A 21,147-nucleotide genomic window follows, 5' to 3' on the forward strand; every position below is an offset into this window, starting at 1 on the left:
CCCCAGCCCCTGTTCAAATCCAATCCGGGGACAAAACCGGGACAGACTTGGTCCGGGGACTCTCACCGGAAACCGGGGATGTCTGGTCACCCTAGCCCAGGAGAGCCAACCTGCCATAGTATAACTGTGGCGGCTGGTCTTTAAGTGGTTAATCACAGCAGGGGCGTGTCACCAATGGCACACATGTGCACCCCAGACTCTGAGGTTTTGGATCATGTACGTGATCCAGTGCAGCAGTGCCACCTTGCTACCGTATAAGTATGTTATACGGGTGGCAAGTGGCTAGTATACATTGCATACTAACTAGAACATTATGACAGATTTAAACAAAGCCCTCCACCTGTGCACTGTCACTAGGCCTTCCTTCCAGGTGTGTACTCATCCGGACATTTAAATGGCCCAGGCTGTGATGATGTCACTCCTGCACATGGGCACAGAAGCCACAGTCATGGCACAGTGTGCGCCCCCCCAAATGCAGTGCACAATCGCGAGTGACGTCACCCGCTGCTTCCAGCGTGACTCCCCTGAACACTGCATGTACATTCACTGAACGAACAGGAAAGCCTTTTATAGTTCTACATGTGGCAACAAGTAAAAAAAACGACGCTTTAAAAACTGTTGGGGCCACTCCTCCAAAGTTGTAACGTTAGCAACACCATCCTAACACTCTGACACACACATGAACGCGCACACACGCCCCATAGTGCACAGGCATGGAGCATTCGCTTAACGTGACCGTACGCACTTTCTTCTTTCCCGCCTCCCCCATACACACGCTGTATCCAAAGACGCAGAGCGGGGTACGCATGCGCAGACTCCCCGCATTCTCTCCTTCCGCTCTGCCGTGACTGTGCACGTACTGCGCACTCTCCGTGATCTTTGATAGCTGCGTATTGTGTGTCTTTGTGTTCTCTCCTCCGGTAAGATGGCGGATCCGCGGCTCAGGCAAATAAAGATCAAGACTGGCGTGGTGAAGCGGTGAGTGGAGTGGGCGGGAGGACAATGAATGTGATCTGTATACATTGTGTACTGCGCCCGACCGCTTCATATCCCCGCCCACCTGTGCTGTATAGGAGGGACCACCTGACTGTCCTTGTATAGGAGGGACCGCCTGACTGTCCTTGTATGAGAGGGACCCGCCTGACTGTCCTTGTATGAGAGGGACCCGCCTGACTGTCCTATACAAGGACAGTCAGGTGAGCCCCTCCTATACAGGACAGTCAGGTGGGTCCCTCCTATACAGGACAGTCAGGTGGGTCCCTCCTATACAAGGACAGTCAGGTGGGTCCCTCCTGTACAAGGACAGTCAGGTGGGTCCCTCCTATACAAGGACAGTCAGGTGGGTCCCTCCTGTACAAGGACAGTCAGGTGGGTCCCTCCTGTACAGGGACAGTCAGGTGGGTCCCTCCTGTACAAGGACAGTCAGGTGGGTCCCTCCTGTACAAGGACAGTCAGGTGGGTCCCTCCTGTACAAGGACAGTCAGGTGGGTCCCTCCTGTACAAGGACAGTCAGGTGAGCCCCTCCTGTACAAGGACAGTCAGGTGAGCCCCTCCTGTACAAGGACAGTCAGGTGGGTCCCTCCTGTACAAGGACAGTCAGGTGGGTCCCTCCTGTACAAGGACAGTCAGGTGGGTCCCTCCTGTACAAGGACAGTCAGGTGGGTCCCTCCTGTACAAGGACAGTCAGGTGGGTCCCTCCTGTACAAGGACAGTCAGGTGGGTCCCTCCTGTACAAGGACAGTCAGGTGGGTCCCTCCTGTACAAGGACAGTCAGGTGGGTCCCTCCTGTACAAGGACAGTCAGGTGGGTCCCTCCTGTACAAGGACAGTCAGGTGGGTCCCTCCTGTACAAGGACAGTCAGGTGAGCCCCTCCTGTACAGGGACAGTCAGGTGGGTCCCTCCTGTACAAGGACAGTCAGGTGGGTCCCTCCTGTACAAGGACAGTCAGGTGAGCCCCTCCTGTACAGGGACAGTCCTATACTGTTCTGTATAGGAGGGACCGGGATTGTGAAATTTACTGACACAACTCATTAAAAATTGTATATCAATATTTAGGCTACAAACATGTAACTAGCGTGAATAATAATGTGTTTTGGCCGTAACAAAGGACAAACCTTATTTCTCCATTTATATGAAGGGCGGAGTAATAGAACTCGGCACAGATTTCCCCCTTTACATCAGCGTCTGCAGGGTTGCCCTCCCCCTTTACATCAGAGTCTGCAGAGTTGCCCTCCCCCTTTACATCAGAGTCTGCAGGGTTGCCCTCCCCCTTTACATCAGAGTCTGCAGAGTTGCCCTCCCCCTTTACATCAGCGTCTGCAGAGTTGCCCTCCCCCTTTACATCAGCGTCTGCAGGGTTGCCCTCCCCCTTTACATCAGCGTCTGCGGGGTTGCCCTCCCCCCTTTACATCAGCGTCTGCAGGGTTGCCCTCCCCCCTTTACATCAGCATCTGCAGGGTTGCCCTCCCCCCTTTACATCAGCGTCTGCAGGGTTGCCCTCCCCCCTTTACATCAGCGTCTGCAGGGTTGACCTCCCCCTTTACATCAGCGTCTGCTGGGTTGCCCTCCCCCCTTTACATCAGCGTCTGTAGGGTTGACCTCCCCCTTTACATCAGCGTCTGCTGGGTTGCCCTCCCCCCTTTACATCAGCGTCTGTAGTATGAAACTTTTTTTTTTTTTTCCCAAAAGTTCCAAGTTGCAATGTCTGCCATTGTATTCTCTTGGGTCTCTGCTAAAAAAAACATATATAATGTTTGGGGGTTCTATGTAATTTTCTAGCAAAAAAAAAATGATTTTTTACATGTAGGAGAGAAATGTCAGAATTGGCCTGGGTGGCAAGAGGTTAAAGAGAAACTGTCACTTGCCCTGTGCTGTCACATAGGGGTATTATCCCCCCCCTTTGTGATCGCAATAAAATTAAGAAACAACCCATTCAGTCTGAAGTAGAAATGAAAGTCAAAACATTTGTGTGTAGATAAAAAAGGTATTTTTTTTTATAAGTGATCACATTCCCTCTGTTCTCAGCTGCATAAGAGCTGGGGTGAGGAGAAGCAGCACCACACTAAGCTTTCCAGTGTTAGGCTGTGCAGGAGAGATGTGTCAGGACAAGCCTGATCATTGGAGAACAGGCTGAGTTCACAGCTAGAGAACTGACCACGTTGTGTTTTCCTGCTTAGTGTGGTCAGTTTTAGTAGGAAAGCAAGGGGACTGGCAGGAACCCCAGGGATTTTACACAAAGGAAGAAATACAAAGAGAACATGAGACTTTTTCATACATACATGGTACAGCAGGAATATGAAATGCTGAGGTAACAAATGCTTTACAGCTGAGCTCCAATGCATATAAACTTTTATTCAAATACATTCCTCAATAGGCAAAAATGATGCAGCCTGTATGCAGAAAATGACAGGAGGGAACGGATACAACAGCAGTCACCCTGCACAAGGAGAGTAAGGAGGAGTGACCTGCCGTGATAGGACACCTAATGTGCCAGATTTTAGTTTTGCATTTCCCCTTGTTTTTGTATGCTGATATGTAATACAAATTAGAGGTTGATAGGATAATGACTCTTAAAATGGTATTGAATGCTTAAAGTTTAAAGCGGATGTGCCATGGGAACAAAATATTAAAAGTCAGCAGCTACAAATACTGCAGCTGCTGACTTTTAATATTAGGACACTTACCTGTCCTGGAGTCCAGCGCCGATCGCAGCACAGCACGAGCGATCGCTCGTCTCTCTGCTGCTCCCCCCGCCATCCATGCTGAGGGAACCAGGAAGTGAAGCGCTGCGGCTTCACTGCCCGGTTCCCTACGGCGCATGCGCGAGTCGCGCTGCGCCCGCCGATTGGCTCACACGCTGTGTGCTGGGAGCCGAGTGTTCCCAGCACACAACGGGCGACAGACGGGATGTGACGGAATGCCCGTCTTTCGCCTGTAGCGTGTGGCCGGAAGTGGGTGCAAATACCTGTCTTTAGACAGGTGTCTGCACCCCCCTCCCCCCTGAAAGGTGTCAAATGTGACACCGGAAGGGGGGGAGGGTTCCGATCAGCGGGACTCCACTTTAGGGTGGAGGACCGCTTTAAGTAATGTTACTAAACGCAGAACCTGCATTCACTAGATCTGGTCTCCCACAGTACACAGAAGTTGGAAATTTTAAATGATTTTAGTAAATATAAATGGATAAATACCTTTTCTCATCAGCTGTATATAGCAGCCTTGTGACTTCTATCAGTTCCTAGTAAAGCTTGTAGGAGGAGTTTTCATTCTTCCCTGATCTTCTGTCTGCACAGTGCTGATTGGCCCTGTGCTGATCACATTCACTCTCCCAAGAAAAAAAAAAAACATTCTAGCAATACAAGCCAAACTGAGCATGTGCAGCCCGTCAGGATCAGAAGACAGGTTCAAACAGCCTTTATACACAATGCAGAAGATGAACCCCTTAGGTTCCACAGTGAGTATAACAAGCATGCTTTACTGCATATACAGACTGGTTTTACTGTTGTGGGTTTAGTATCACTTTTAAGTGAATGTTTCGTGTTTTAAAAAGGTTAAAAAAAAAATTGCCCTCTACATTGTACACAGTTAAGCCGTAAATAATCCTTGTTGCCGATGGCTCCAGCTCTCTCATTGGCGCTCTCAAGGAGCTGTCCATTAATTGGCTTGGAGTAGGGGAGTGGTTTGCGATACCAGTTTTCATTGCTGTGCTTTTGTGTGGATGTACACATCATCATACTAGCACACTGCATCCAGTCACACAAGAAAGGCTCTATAGGACCCTGCAAGAGAAAGAAGCCATCCTGGATCTGGATATCAGGACCAGCACCAGAGCTCCTGCTAATGTGGCAGGAAATAAAAGCTTTGTACCAGGAAGGTGTAGCATCCATTGTAAATTATATCATTTTTTTTAAGCATGTAGAATATCGTTAAAAAAAAAAAAAAAATACTTTTTATTATCACTTTAGCGATTTGCTTTTTTCAGATCTTTTCTCAAGAAGCATATGTGGAATGTTGACCATTTATTGTGGTGTTCCATAAGGTTAAGTCTTTAATTACATAAAACATCCTTAAATATGTCTTTTTATTTCCATTTCAAACTAATAATGGCTTTCAATTTAAAGTGAATAAAGAGTGCTGGGGCCATGCAAAAACAGTGCTGACACCGTCCCGTTGTTTCCTTCCGGCTAAATGAAAGTGACACCAGTAGATTAGAATGAGACTAAGACAATTCGCATTGCAATTGTGTTAGTTTAACTTTAACAATCTTTTAACACTCTTGTTTAAATGTAGCTGACATACCATAATTACAAATCTACAAGCCTTGATTAAAGAATTTTACATCTGAACCTATAGAGAGAATGTATCGACTTTTTTTATATCTTCAAGGAAGCCAATTTTTCTTTTGTACATTTGGTAAACCAGTCCTTAGGGCTACGTGTCAAAAACAGATCTGTCTGGGATCTGAACTCTTGCATTTTATTGACATCCTATTGTAGGCAATAACAAAGGGTTATTGTCAAGAAATGTTCTCTGCTTAATGGCAGTGTGACGGAATGATAAAACTAATCTGAAAAAAGCTGATGCATTTCAGCCAACATTTTTTTTTTTTCCTGTGCATTTTAAAGTGGTTGTAAGGCCTTGCATATACCTAGTGAAGTGACTGGCCTCATGTGATGCACAGAAATAATGCAAATCCTCCTATATAAGTTGTATCTGTTTTAGAGGTCGGCCGATATATCGGCCGATATTTGGCCGTTTTTGTGAAATCGGCATCGGCTGATTTTTGTGAAAGAATCGGCCGATTCGCAGCTAAAGTGTCCGGCCTGCATGGCCGCCTGCCCTGCAGTACTGACCCCGCTCCCATGTATCCGATTCCTCCTATCTGCACGGCCACCACAGAAGGGACATAGATTTCACTGACCCGCCGTGCCCCGCCCCCTCCCTCGGCGTGCTGTATTAGGGACAGGGAGAAATAATCATTGGCTTACAACTGCCGCCTGACTAATGTAACTCCCCCAGCAGGAATGTCTTCCTCCCCTGCTGAGGTGGAGCCTGCTGGCATTACACCAAGTTCTAAACAATGATTGGCTGATCCGCTCATCAGCATGCACCTAGCCTATTAGGTGCATGCAGATAGAATTGGATTATGATACCCAGCATGTATGGAGGGTAAGTTGCCCAAATTATGTGCTACTGTGCCCCCCCTGCAGAATTTATTTAAACTCTTTTTAAAAGGGAAACCTGGCTGAGGCTGGCATTGACAAAATGGATGAGGATGACTCTGGGTGGATATGAGAGTTGCATTGTGGAGATCCTCTTCACAATGTAACTCTCATCCCCACACAGAGTCATCCATATCCATCTTCACAATGCAACACAATCATCTTCATCCCCACCCAGCACCATCCACCCCACTCCAATGCATCCCCTGCACCATCCATCCCTTTCCACAACACATTCCCACCCACGCCCAGCACCATCCATCCCTCTCCACAACGCATTCCCATCCACCCCTCTCCACAATGCATCACCACAACGCATCCCCACCCACGCCCAGCACCATCCATCCCACTCCACAACACATCCCCACCCACGCCCAGCACCATCCATCCCTCTCCACAACGCATCACCACAACGCATTCCCACCCACGCCCAGCACCATCCATCCCACTCCACAATGCATCCCCACCCATCCCTCTCCACAATGCATCTCCACCCATGCCCAGCACCACCCACCCCTCTCCACAACACATCCCCACCCAGCACCATCCATCCCTTTCCACAACACATCCCCACCCACGCCCAGCACCATCCATCCCTCTCCACAATGCACCCCCACACACCCCTCTCCACAATGCATCCCCACCCATGCCCAGTGTATTTTTTTTCTTTTTTAATAATTGAGGTGGCACTGATGGGCTGCACTGGTGGGCACTAATGAGGTGGCACTGATGGACACTAATGGGCTGAAGTGGTAGGCACTGATGAGGTTGCACTGACAGGCTGAACTGGTGGACACTAATGAGGTGGCACTGATGGACACTGATAGGCTACACTGGTGAGCTGCATTGGTGGGTACTGATGGACACTGATATGCTGCACTTCACCTCTCCACCCTAAACAATAACCTCCTCCCCAACCTAGATTTTCTGATATAATGGGGAAAAATATCGGCCGCAAAAATCGGCCTAAAATATCGACCATCGGCCGCCCCAATTTTGGAATATCGGTATCGGCCAGAGAAAAACACATATCGGTCCACCTCTAATCTGTTTATCTGCAGTCTTCTCTTCTTTACATCCGTTCAAAGTCCAGAATATATAAGCTTGTCTGAGCTGTCAGAAAAAGGGGAGTGGAGAGCTGAAATTAAACTCTGTAGAGCTCAGTGAGGAGAGCTGATTGGAGGGAAACGCCACGCCCCCCCTCCACACAGGAACAGGGCTGAGGCTCTCAATTAGCTGGTGGTCCCTCGCCGTCACTTTTTTTTTTTCTTGGTGTCATGGAAACTTGTCAGAAATTACTCTGGTCGCAGAGGAATGAAGAAGCGGACAGAAATAACACTTGGTGACAAGTACACACTAGGGATATGCTTTGTTCATATTTCACGTCTGATTATAACACCCTGGCAAATTATAACTCCTCCCACTTCCATCTTGAATTTGTTTTGTTGCAAGCAATAGGGAGAACGAAGGGGAAGAAAGTGTGGGAAATGACACCAGCTTTAAGCCCCTTTCACACTTGTGCGACTTGTCCTGCAACGTAGCACGACAAGCCGTACCCCATGATTTCTAATGAGTACCATTCATATCTGTGCGACTTCAAGATGCACCGACTTCAAAGTAGTCCCCGTACTACTTTTGGTCCTACTTTGATGCGTGATGAGCTCCATAGACCTCAAGTTTACACTTTTGGGAGACTTCAGATGTGTTTTTTGCAAAATTTAACCAGGCTTGGATATTTTTCTTTTTAAGAAAGGGCTTTCATCTTGCCACTCTACCCCATAGCCCAGACATATAAAGAATACGGGAGCTTGTTGTGACATGTACCACACAGCCAGTACTTGTCAGATATTCCTGCAGCTCCTTTAATGTAGTTGTAGGCCACGTGGCAGACTACCTGACCATTTTTTTTTGTCTTATCAATTTTGGAGGGACGTCCAGTTCTTGGTAATGTCACTGTTGTGCCATATTTTCTCCACTTGATGATGACTGTCTTCACTGTGTTCCACTGTATATCGAATGCCTTGGAAATTCTTTTGTACTCTTCTCCTGAATGATACCTTTTAACAATGAGATCCCTCTGATGCTTTGGAAGCTCTCTGTGAACCATGGCTTTTGCTGTAGGATGCGACTAAGAAAATGTCAGGAAAGACTAGAATAGCTGAACTTTTATTTAGGGTTAATCAGAGGCACTTTTATTGATGGCAGGTGTGTGTCGACTCCTATTTAACATGGGTTTAAATATGATTGCTTAATTTTGATTACAGCTACATCCCCAGTTATAAGAGGGTGTGCACACTTATGCAACCACATTATTTTAGTTTTTACTAGGGTTGTCCGGGTACCGAGTATTTGCGCAAGTACTTGTACTCGTGTAAATGCTCCCGATGCCTTTGCCGATACCTGGCTGGGATGGGAGAGAGGAAGTCAGCGGGCAGAGTCAGCGAGCACGGGGGTGGAGAGCAGAGCGGAGACCAAGGCGCAGAGCGGTGTGGTGAGCTAATCCTCGGGCGATTAAGCTTGCAGGGGGCAGCTGCATCGGCGACCGCAGCCGTCACATTCGGTAACAGAAGTGACGCTCCCTGTTGCTGTTACAAGTCAGTGCCTTTAAAATCCCGACGCCGTTTGTAACAAGGTTTCCACTGCTGCTTTATTGAAGCCGAGTGCAGGGTGTACCAAGATGGGCGTCGTAGAGGCAGCATATAAAAATATATCCTCTTGTGCCCATTAGTGCCATCCAGTACCACTGCTCAGCCATCAGTGAGTGCCACCTATCTGTGCTCAGCCATCAGTGAGTGCCACCTATCAGTAATGCTTAATTAGTGCCACCTAATCATATCAGTGCCCAACAGTTCTGCATATTAGGGCCTCCTCATCAGTGCCACCTATCAGTGCTCATCACTCAGTGCCAGCCAGTCAGTGCCACCTATCAGTAATGCTTAATCAGTGCCAAACAAGTATCGGTAATCGGTATCAGCGAGTATTTGGGGGGGGGGGGGGGGGGAGTGTATCAGTACTTGTACTCGGTCTTAAAGTGGTATCGGGACAACCCTAGTTTTTAACCCATCCCCTAAAATATTTGTTTGTTTTTCGATTGAGTTGTACAGATTATAGATGTAAAACGTTCTGAAACCATTTTATCTTTGTCTAATTCTATTTATTTTTTTACACCACAGAAACCTGCCTTTTTAACAGGTGTGTAGACTTTTTGTATCCAGTGTATATATCCCCGTATGAGTCTCTGAGCAATGGAAAGGTTAGATCTATAATGAACTAAATGAAGTAGAGACAATCAGTGTGTATCATACAGGGTCTATGTATCCAGAAGGAGTATCGTCCAGATCAAATGATATTGTTACGTGGCCAACCAATAGCTAAGCCCAGTTCACTGGAGTGCTAATGAATCCGCTCATTGACACCATGAAGAATGTGAGCAGCCGGCTTATTGTGTTAGCATGGTGCAAGTCCCAAGATATATCTCTACTATAATAAAAGGCGACCAGGTTGTGCATTGAGTAGCCAAATTTCCATGCCGCACAGTTATACCTGTGCCATTGTGTACTGTATACTATCGGAGATGATAATAAGCACAAGTTCTGCCAACACAAGTAAAGCTTCTATTGAGCTGAATCATTGGCTGTGCGTCAGTTCAAAAATGCTGGGTGATATTGTGGCAATATACAGAGCTTGTTAGCTCAACTCGATGGTTTAGTGTCGCCTACGAGTTACCAAATGAGCTGGACAGGAACTCCTTTTGAGTTCCACTCCTGAGCCCAATACTGCTGAACTGCCCAGGCTGAATGCTGCTATGAGTGGATTAGTCAGTTGTATCCTGGCTGCTAGTGTCTGCTGCTGCCGGTTCAAACTATTTCATATTCCAGCCGAGCAAGAATATTTACCAAAAATATGTAGAAGAATACGTATCGGCCTAAACTGAGGAGAAAAGTTTTTTTTATATATATTTTTTGGGGATATTTATTAGAGCAAAAAGTAAAAAATATTGCATTTTTTTTTTTTTTTTTTCAAAATTGGGGCTCTATTTTTGTTTATAGCGCAAAAAATAGAAACCACAGAGGTGATCAAATACCACCAAAAGAAAGCTCTATTTGTAGGGAAAAAAAGGACGCCAATTTTGTTTGGGAGCCACGTCGCACGACCGCGTAATTGTCAGTTAAAGCAACGCAGTGCCGAATCGCAAAAAGGGGCCAGGTCCTTTACCTGCATATTGGTCCAGGTCTTAAGTGGTTAAACGGAGGTGCTGGAAACATGTTTTCCTATCCTCCTCCTTCTGAGATCCCTTTTTTGTTTGTTTTTCCCATATACATTTTTGGGCAAGAACAATAAATCGTATAGACCACCCATTTCAAAGAAAGGTTAAGGAAGGACAGGATAGAAAAACATTTTTTCATGAGCCGAGTCCCAGAAGACTTCTATCTTGTGTACAGACTTGCACATGAAACAATTTCCGCACCGAAACATACCATTAGGTGCTCTTCTAATTGTAGAACTTAGAGGAGAACTAGGGGCATATCTACTGTGAACCAGCATATCCGCTAGGGTTGGAGCCTTTCTAACAATAAGGAATGGTTTGGAATCTAATATTCCTTCAATGCTTTTCTAGGAGCAAGCTTAGTGTGGCCCAACTGGTACCACAGCATTTGACAATCCCTAGTTTTTGTTTTTTTTTCCATATTCATACTTTCCTAGGTGGATGCAGCATCAGTCCAATGCTGCCCATGTCCCCATGGCCTCTACACTGTAAACTGAGCGATTAAACACCGCTGATCGCTCGGTTTTCAGAGCTCAGTGAGCCACAGACTGTCAGTCACAGCTCTCTGCTCATCTTCCTCCTTGGTCATTGGAGGGCTGGGCTGGGCTGGGCTGTGGAGGGGGTGCCCCGTGTCCATTGCCGGTCTATGGGTGTGATGACCTTAGGAACAGTCCATGTGCACGACTGCTAGCATGCGGGGGTAGGAGCAGAAGAGACCGGTCTTGCACTCAGAGGATCGGCCAATTAGATCAGGGTTTGACAAATTTGCTTGGAATCTAGGAGCCAGCTAAAAAAGTTAGGAGCCAGAAAACGCGCCCCGTCCCGACGAGCTTGTGCCCAGAAGCGAACACATACGAGAGTAGCGCCCGCATATGTAAACGGTATTTAAACCACACGTGAGGTATCGCCGCGATCGTTGGAGCGAGAGCAATAATTCTAGCCTAGACCTTCTCTGTAACTCAAAACATTCAACCTGTAGATTTTTTTTAAACGTCGCCTATGGAGATTTTAAAGGGTAAAAGTTTGACGGCATTCCACGAGCAGACGCAATTTTGAAGCGTGACATGTTGGGTATCAATTTACTCGGCGTAACATTATCTTTCACAATATATTTTTTTAATTACATTTTTTTTTTTCTAAAAAAGTGCGCTTGTAAGACCGCTGCGCAAATACGGCGTGACAAAGTATTGCAACAATCGCCATTTTATTCTCTAGGGTGTTAGAATAAAATATATATATATATATATATATATATATATATATATATATAATGAGGGAAGGAGATGGTAGTGAAACATGACACATTACAATTGTTGTTTAACTTATAATGCCAACGGCCACCACCAGATGGCGCCAGCTCACAGAAGGAAGCGCTTGGGACTTCACAAAGCCGCGGCCTCAATTACTGGCAGGCGCCAGGTTACAATTTCTTGTCGCAATTGCGACCTGGCGCCCGGATATTGTCGACCCCTGAATTGGGTAAATATATCTCCGCGCTCCTCGCCCCCCAGACAAAAAAGATCAGTTACCCATGCAGTGCAGGCAAAGCCTCACCACATGGGAAACATATTTATCTTTTTGAATTCTTCTTTACATTTCGGATCTATGTTTAGCATAGGCTGGTTCTTCGGGTCCCCGGAATCACAATCTTTGACTTCCTGGTGCTTCACAGGATATCAAAACCTGAAAATTATTTTTGTGTCACTGCTGCAATATTTAGGGCACTTTTACACTGATCAATAGCAAAAACGCATATGTTGCATTTACGGGGTGTTTTTCACAGGACACGTGACTCAAAAACCGCGGGGGCATTTTTGATGCGTTTTTGCAACGTTTTGTATGCATTTCAATGGGGTGGTGCAGGGTTTTTTTTTTTTTGCAGCAAGCAGGATTTTACTAAACGCAGTGGACCCACAACCAATCAGTGTGAAGAGTTCCATAGGATTACACGGTCCCATGTTTTTCTTCCACTATTAACATGAAAACAGAAGGAAAACGGATCAGAGTGAAGGCAGCCCAAGCTACAGTTTTCTTTCTAGTTGACTAACTGCTTTAAAGTTATCATTCCATCAAAAATCCAACATCTCATTGAAATCTTATCAAATCTATAAATATTAGTCTGTATTTTATGTTCCTATAACTTATGATTACAGCTTCCTTTAGTAAGAAATTTAATAAATTCTGTTATGTTTTTACTTTTTTTTTTTTCTGTCTTAATAAAATATCCCTACAAATATCCCATTTGTATATCTTCATCCAGCTTTTTTTTCCTTAACATTTTGGTATAGACATCATTTTGCTCTCTTGGGATAGATTATTGAAAAATTAGCTCAGATTCTAAATCAAAATCTATCAATCACTGTTTAAGTTTCAAAGAGGGATGGCTAGATAATAAATTGGGAATAAGCAAGCTGGAACCTACTCAACAAATTCAATTCTTGGTTAAGAAGTTTGATTCATTACAGGGAATAAGGCTTTAGAGAGACAGAATAATTCAGTATCAGCTAAAGGATTGGAATACAAGCACTAGACCAGACATGCTGAAAATAGGCACGGTTGTAAGGGCATGGTACAGTGATTAGGTGACGCAATTCTTTCATCTGCTCCAAGTTGGAGACATTATTTAAATGTGCCAATCTGCACGCATTTCAGAGCATTGAAAGGATAAAGTATAAAAAAAAATTACAGAACCAAAGAATTTAAATCTTTTAGCAATTTGGAATATAATGTAATTGAAATATTGGCACTCCCTCAGCGGGTGTGTACAAATAATAAAGTGGGCCCATACCTAAATCAACCCTCCATTCTGCCTTAAGGGCTCATATACACTTGCTTCAACGCACATTAAAGCTCCTACTGCTTCAACAAGCTTTTATGGTGTGTTTTTCATGCTTCAGTGGTGCTTTGAGGAGGCTTCGGTGGTACTTTTTTAAGCTTTGTTGAAGCTTGGTAGATGCCCTGTGTGTGTTATCTCTGGCTGGGAAGGGGTTAAACATTTAGGGCGAACAGAGGGTAAAGTTTGTGCCTAACCAGTGTTTTATTTATTTATTTTTTATGTACTTTGTCCTACTTTAAGCCATTTTATTCCCTGCTTTGCACATCCCCACTGATAGGACGGAGCTCCGCGTTGTTTACATATACAGAGCTCTGTCCAGTGTGTCTCCTCGTCGATCAGCGGGTGCCAGAGGTCATCAATTGGCCCGCACCCGCTGATCAGCTTCTGCTGTGACTAATCACATCAGAGGTTGTGTAGCGGCGGAGCGCGCTGGTGATTCTGCACAAAGCCGTCACTCTGTAGCAGTAAAGCTACTATAGGGTGACTGGCAATAGGTTAATGTGTATATGTGAAAATTGCCCAGGAGTGGTTAAAGCGTATTGAAACCCATACCAATATGAAACATATTGCAGCTATACCAGTCCTTAGGTTTAGCGGTTGCATTATTTTCCTATTTTTATTTGCTGATCCTGCCAATAACACACTTCCTGTCCTGTGTGCAACACTTGCACATTGTACTGTATTGCTGGAGAAGCAGCATTATCACCCTAGGCTGTTCTTCTGATTTGAACTACAACCCCCTCCTCTTCTGTTAACCAGTTACTAACCGCTCTATAGACCATATACGTCTACAAGGCGGTTGCTTAACTCTGGGAGGACGTCCTCCCAAAATCGTGCTCCCGTGCACCCTCTGGTACAGTGTGAGAGGAGGGGGGGGGGGGAGGGAGAGAGAGCAAATGCAGCACGAGTGCTGTGGGCTGGATCTGTGACAAATGCAGTCACAGATCCAGCCAGCCATCCATCCCTGCCCCACACTACTCTGCAATACCCCACACTACTCTGCAATACCCCACAATACCCTGCAATGTCGCCTATGGGGATTTTTAAGTAGCGAAGTTTGGCGCCATTCCACGAGCGTGTGCAATTTTGAAGGGTGACATGTTTGGTATCTTTTTACTCGGCGTAACTTCATCTTTTACCTGTACCTGCAAAATGCATACTTGAATAATAGAATAAAAATAATGTAGCCACCCAAGGACTGGCAAGCTGAATATTTTATATTTTGGTTCCTTGGTTTAGTCATACTTTAAGCAACTTTACTGGCTCCCTGAAAACTTGTGTTCCTAAAACAACTTTTGAACCCTGGTCACCAAAGAATGTTATAAATAATGGTAAACTATTTTTACAGTTTCATTTCTGCAGGTGTTTTGTGCTCGACAGTAAGGTAGTGTTTATGTATTAGAGAAGATAATATCTTTTGCAATTGTAAAACTGTTATTTGATAAATTTTATTTAGTATCTCTTCAGTAAATGTGCCAGATAGAGCCTGGACCATATGTGTTACCAAAGGTGTCTTGTATTGTTCGAAGTGTGTAATTATTATGAGGAGGAAACCAGCATGTGTTCATCAGGTAAATCTCATGCTTGGTATATTTGTCCAATTCTTGTGCTGGATTAACAACATTAGTGGGCAAAAAGCAAATATTTAAAGTGTCACGTTCAGTATGGCTTTGTTTCAGGCATTGAAGAAGCCTTTACATAAACTCTAATACAAGAATGTTGTATGGATACCTTCAATTGTTGCAGTATTTTTGCAGCTTTGTGAAGTGTGAGTGTAAAATGTGACTGACTGGCCCATACACGATCCGAAAATTGGATGAAAAGTACCGGTTTCGAAGCGATCGTACAATAATCGGATCGTTGGTACAGAGCTTTCGAGAGCCGATCACGACACTGCATCCTATCGGGCAAATACAATTTTTTTTATTTTTCTTCGTATAATGACAGATTGTACGATTTTCGTTTAATCAGTACAGGTGTCGTCTGAAAATACAATAGAAATACACATGACATCACTTCTGCTTTTTTTATTCTGTCGTACGAGAATTTTCGGAACTTTAGTAACCTCTCCATTTTTGACATGCAACAAGCATGGAAAAAAAAAAACGGACGATCTGTCGTCTGCTTTTGGGATTGTGTGTACGGGCTCTAAAAGAGTGTTCGCACTACAATTTCTGCATTCCAGATGTGTTTTTGAAGCGTTCCAGTGCCAATTTCCCTCCCCTTTTTTCCCCCATTATCTTAAGAGCATGTAAATTCCAATGCTTTCTTTTTGATGCGTTTTGCCACGTTACAGATGCAGTCCATACAGAAAAAATGCAACATGTTCTACTTTTGTTGACTGCGCTGGTGTGAACTAGGGCCATTAGTATACATATTAAAGTGGAACTTAAATTATTACTAAACCTGAATTTTTTTTTTTTTTTTTTTTTTTTTTACCTTTTTTAATGCATTGTTTTGCATTAAGGTAAAAAAACGTTTCAGTTTCCCTGTGCCCCCCTTCCCCTGTGTGAAGGGGAAGAGATCGGCGCTGTGCATAGCTGCATCTATTCTCCCCTCTTTTTTCTTCTTTACACTGCCATTGGCTCTTGCTGCTGTCAATCAAATGCAGTGGGGGGAGGGTGGGCCTAAGTCCCACTATGGAGCGCGGCACCGTAGACGCACATGTTGGGAGTGTGGGGACGAAGTCTCCATAGCCAGCGGCTGGCTATGGTTGTCCCAAGAAGAAACTGAGGAGTTGAGATTGCAGCCGGGGACCTGAGAAGAGGAGGATCTGGGCCGCTCTTAGCAATACCACTGCACAGAGCAGGTAAGTATAATATGCCTGTTTATTTTAATAAAAAATATATATAATTTTGCCTTTTTAGTAACTTTTTTTTTTTTTTACTATACAATTTCTGTACTGTCTTCACAACACTAGGCAAGTAGTCATGTATGGAAACCATTCATGACAGTTTCTTTACATTGTAATCCTGCTATTGCTATGACCAATGATGACAATCATGATAACCCAAGCATCTCAGTGGCTGCATACCATGCACACTAGTGCTCATGTGCCGCTCACTTGCAGTATATGTAAGGTTAGCATGCGGCAACTGGTTAAACACTGTCCATACGTTTTTGATGCAGAATAAAAACACAGGGGATTGCAACCGGCGGGGAAACAGACCTTAGAGGATTTATAGTGCTTATACATGCAGTATTATGTAATAAATTTGTAAAGACTAAAAATTCATGTCTGTATTGCTTCACAGGAACTATGGAGTTTAAAATAATATAACCACCAATTTGGACCAAATATCTATACGACCGCAAGGAGAAACTGAGCACAAGAATACTCAGATGTGTTTTCCAGAACATTCATCCTCCCTTGGATCAATGGTTCAGGCTAGGGGTGGTGCAATGGTGCGGGGGATTTTTTCTTGGCGCACTTTGGGCCCCTGAGCATCGTTTTATTGCCTTGGCCTACCTGAGTATTGTTGCTGACCATGTCCATCCCTTTATGACTTCAGTGTACCCATCTTCTGATGGATGGCTCCTTCCAGCAGGATAATGCACCATGTCACAAAGCTCAAATCATCTCAAACTGTTTTTTTTTTTTTAACATGACAATGAGGTCACTGTATTACTCCAATGGCCTCCACAGTCATTCGCATCGTGGATGTGCAGCCGACAAATCTGCAGCAACTGTGTGATGCCTTCATGTCAATATGGAGCAAAGTCTCAGAGGAATGTTTCCAACACCTTGTTGAATCTATATGCCATCACAAATTAAGGCAGTTCTGAAGGCAAAAGGGGATCCACCCCGTTACTAGCAAGGTGTAACTAATAAAGTGGCCAGTGGTAATGGTAAGTGGCCATCTATACCATGTGTAGAGAAAAGGAAAGAGTTAATTAGAGCTGATTAAGGAATAATACGTAATACTTTTGGGGTTGCCTTAAAGCCCCAAATACTTTTTTTTTTTTTTTTTTTTTTTTTTTCATCCTACCTACTTCCCACTGCTCTCTAACCCAGTGGTTGTCAACTTATGATCTAGAGGGGAGCTTCAAATGCAACCCCTGCCATCTTCAAAGGGCCCCCACATATGGTTCAATATGTGTAATGCTTGTGATGACTGTCAGAAACTGCAGACCTATTAGAGGAAATGTGGGTCCGATAGTGTTGACATGCTGCAGAAGATAATAGGAAACTGGGAAGATGTTGCATGAGGTCAATAGAGATGAAAGCGATTACCCTAATCAATGTTCCCACTAAAGACTGCTGAGGTCTGAGGGCACCAGTGCTTTCCATCCTGATAGTCTCTCCTGCCGTTTCCTTTCATTGTGAAGGCAGATGATTTTTAGCCGGGACCCGCCGATCGTTAGAGTGAGTGACTGGAGAGAGCTCTGTGTATGTAAACACAAAGCTCTCTTCTGACAGCAGTCATGTGCCTGTTTTTGTTTCCCTGCAAAGCCGGGAATAAAAAATGGCACATCCCTTAGTAAAAGCACCACATGGTAAACACTTTACACATAGGCACCCATTTAACCCTTTGATTGCCCCAGATGTTAACCCCTTCCCAGACAGTGTATTTAGTTCAGTGTATGGTATTAGCACTGACCACTGTATTAGTGTCACTGGAGATGTCAGTTCCCCCATGTCAGTTTCAGATTGACTGCCGCAGTATCGCAGTCCCGTTATATGCAAGTCACTAATCGCTGCCATTAGTATGAAAAAAAAAAAAATTCCAGTGTGTGTAATAAATAAATAAATTATATAATCTCTATATCATAGTTTTTATAGGCGCTATAAATTTCATGCAAACCTATCAATACATACTTATTGGGATTTGTTATTGGATATGTTTTATAGCAGAGGGTAAAATATATTGGATTTTTTTTTTTTTTTTTTTTTTTTTAAACCTAAAAAATAAGTGTCTATACTGTGTATAATCCAGTATTGCACTCTCTCACCTTCCTCTGCACATGCTCAGTTGCTCCCAATTTTAGAAATTTTTAGGCACTGCTGAGTTTGTAGAGGCTGATCTGCTGGTGGAATTTAACCCTCTTATAATTTACATCCCAGGCAATCTGCTTCTGTTTGATTTGTAACTGCCATGGTGCTGCACATGTGATCAGTTATGACACGACCATTTGATGGTTTGGCAGTTTGATGACACAAGCAAATGTGATAGTTGGCAATCCCAGCATTCTAGGAACGTAAACCATGAAATCTTAGGTTTAGTTCCACTTTATATTTTCCTTCTTTTCAGGGGAGCTGGGCTTCGGCAAAATGGCAGCCTCCAGAAAGAAGAAAATGCTGGAGGATATTTACAGCACACACTAATTTTGGTAGCATAATAATGTATGTTCCTTGCTAAAGAACATTATTTTTTATCGCGTTATGGGTAAAGTTCCGCTTTAACCACTTCCAGACCTTAGGTGTTTTTCAGATTCGGTGTTTGCAAGACTAAAACAGTTTTTTCTGCTAGAAAATTACTTAAAACCCCCAAACATTATATATATTTTTTTTCTAACACCCTAGAGAATAAAATGGTGGTCATTCCAATACTTTTTGTCACACCGTATTTGCGCAGCGGTCTTACAAGCGCACTTTTTTTGGAAAAAATTCACTTTTTTGAATTAAAAAATAAGACAACAATAAATTTGGCCCAATTTTTTTATATATTTTGAAAGATAATGTTACGCCGAGTAAAATGATGCCCAACATGTCACGCTTAAAAATTGCGCCCGCTCGTGGCATGGCGTCAAACTTTTACCCTTAAAAATCTCGATAGGCGATGTTTAAAAAATTCTAGAGATTGCATTTTTGGAGCTACAGAGTAGCTCTAGGGCTATAATTATTGCTCTCGCTCTAACGATCGCGGCGATACCTCACTTGTGTGATTTGAACACCGTTTTCATATGCGGGCGCTACTCGCGTATGCGTTCGCTTCTGCGCGCGAGCTCGTCGGGACGGGGCGCTTTAAAAAAATATTTTTTTTGTTTTCTTATTTATTTTTATTTATTTTATTATTTTTTACACTGAAAAAAAATAAAATAATAATTTGATCAATTTTATTCCTATTACAAGGAATGTAAACATCCCTTGTAATAGAAAAAAGCATGACAGGTCCTCTTAAATATGAGATCTGGGGTCAAAAAGACCTCAGATCTCATATTTGGGCTTAAATGCAAAAAATAACAAAATAATAAAAAATGTCATTTTTTCAAATGACCAAAAAAAAAATTTGTCTCTTTAAGAGGCTGGGCGGGACTGACGTTTTGACGTCACTTCCGCCCAGCCGAGCTATGGGGATGGGCGAAGGAGATTTTTCCTTCAGTCTCGTCCCCGCTCACCAGCCGACAGCATCCGACGGCTCCGGTAAGCGGCGGAAGGCGCGGGAGAGCGGCGGGGGGGGGGGCCCTCTCCCGCCACCGATAACGGCGATCTCGCGGTGAATCCGCCGCGGAGACCGCCATTATCGGATTCCAGACCGCGCACACTAAAGATGGATACCACGGTTGTGACAGCAGCTGCTGCCGTTACCGAGATATCCATCTTTAAAAATAGGACGTACATCGTCGTGCGCAGGTCTGGAAGTGGTTAAACTAACTTCTGATTTTTTTATTTTGTATGGAAATCGGAATGTAAACTACTAGCTGGGACTTAGAAATATAAGAACTGTGGACCAAAGCACCCAATCGGCTTCCAGATGGCTTTTCCACAGAGTTGGAAATTAAATTGGCATTCTGATTGGTTGTTATGAGCAACAAGAAATGATCTTATTGGCACACCACATGCATAAGCCACTGTGTTGCTGAGAGCAACCAGTCAGACTATTCATTTGGTTTTCTAAAGTGCAATATAGGAAGGAAAGTGCATAAATTGGTGAATGGCCATGCACATTAATGATAGAATTTAAAAATAAAACTTTTTAAACACCTGTTTAGAACATAGGTTATTACAAAAGCTCCAGATATTTCAATCCAAATGATTTTAAATTTTTTCAAGACCTGGGATGAGGTCATTTCATCTAATGAAAATGAGAGAATCTTCATTAACTCCTATGCTACACATTGATCTTTTGGTTTTACACAACCCGTTTACAGCTTAACTACCTGCCTATTCAAACCTGAAAAGCCAGATTATGATTAATTTCTCTCCTGTAATAAAGAAATCCGTTTGAGTCAGTGGCAGCATATTCTGTTACCGAAATAGAAATTCAGTGAACAGTGGCCTCCATTCTGTATCATTTATAATTCTGCAACGGTACCGGGTGCACATTTACCAAAGTGTGACCTTGGGCAAGACCTGCAGTCAGAGACTAAAGGAAAATGAAGCATCATACCCCAGGCTTTTCCTCCTCTCTGGAAGTTAAAAACACTGTGCATGGCTTTTATACAGTTTTGCACATTTGAGTTAGCTCCTTGCACAGCGGATACCCTTAATAAAATGACAACAGTAATTTGGTTTTGTCATTTGAACTGGCACCGGCTACATGCCTCAAAAATACAGTATTAGGGTTGCTGAATGTGTGTCGGGTCTAATTCTTTTTTCCATTTTCCAGAGAGCGGCTTTTCCATTAACTTTGGGAAAACACACTGGCAGATTCGTTTAAGAGCATCTCAGCTCCACCCTGGCTCTAAGTGACTTAGCCTGTGCAGTCAAATTAAGATCAAGGGACATTTTTCTCATTAGGCTGTCTTTTATTTATTTTATATATATATATATATATATATATATATATATATATATATATATATATATATATATATATATATATATATATATATATATATATATATATATATATATACATTTTGCATTCACGCAGTGGCATTGT

At 43.7% G+C, this 21,147-nt stretch overlaps 1 protein-coding gene across 1 annotated transcript in view; it reads left to right on the plus strand.

The window, feature by feature from the left end:
* The first annotated feature begins 801 nt into the window (after positions 1-801).
* The window catches only part of TBCA (tubulin folding cofactor A), a 46,303-nt gene continuing 25,957 nt past the window's right edge, over positions 802-21,147 (plus strand). The window contains exon 1 of the mRNA XM_040340844.1: positions 802-978. Within this exon, the coding sequence (XP_040196778.1) occupies positions 926-978 (53 nt within the window). The 5' untranslated portion in view covers positions 802-925. The remainder of the gene's footprint in view (positions 979-21,147) is intronic.

The sequence above is a fragment of the Rana temporaria genome, chromosome 1 (genome assembly GCF_905171775.1).
Source record: "Rana temporaria chromosome 1, aRanTem1.1, whole genome shotgun sequence".
Classification (NCBI taxonomy): domain Eukaryota; kingdom Metazoa; phylum Chordata; class Amphibia; order Anura; family Ranidae; genus Rana; species Rana temporaria.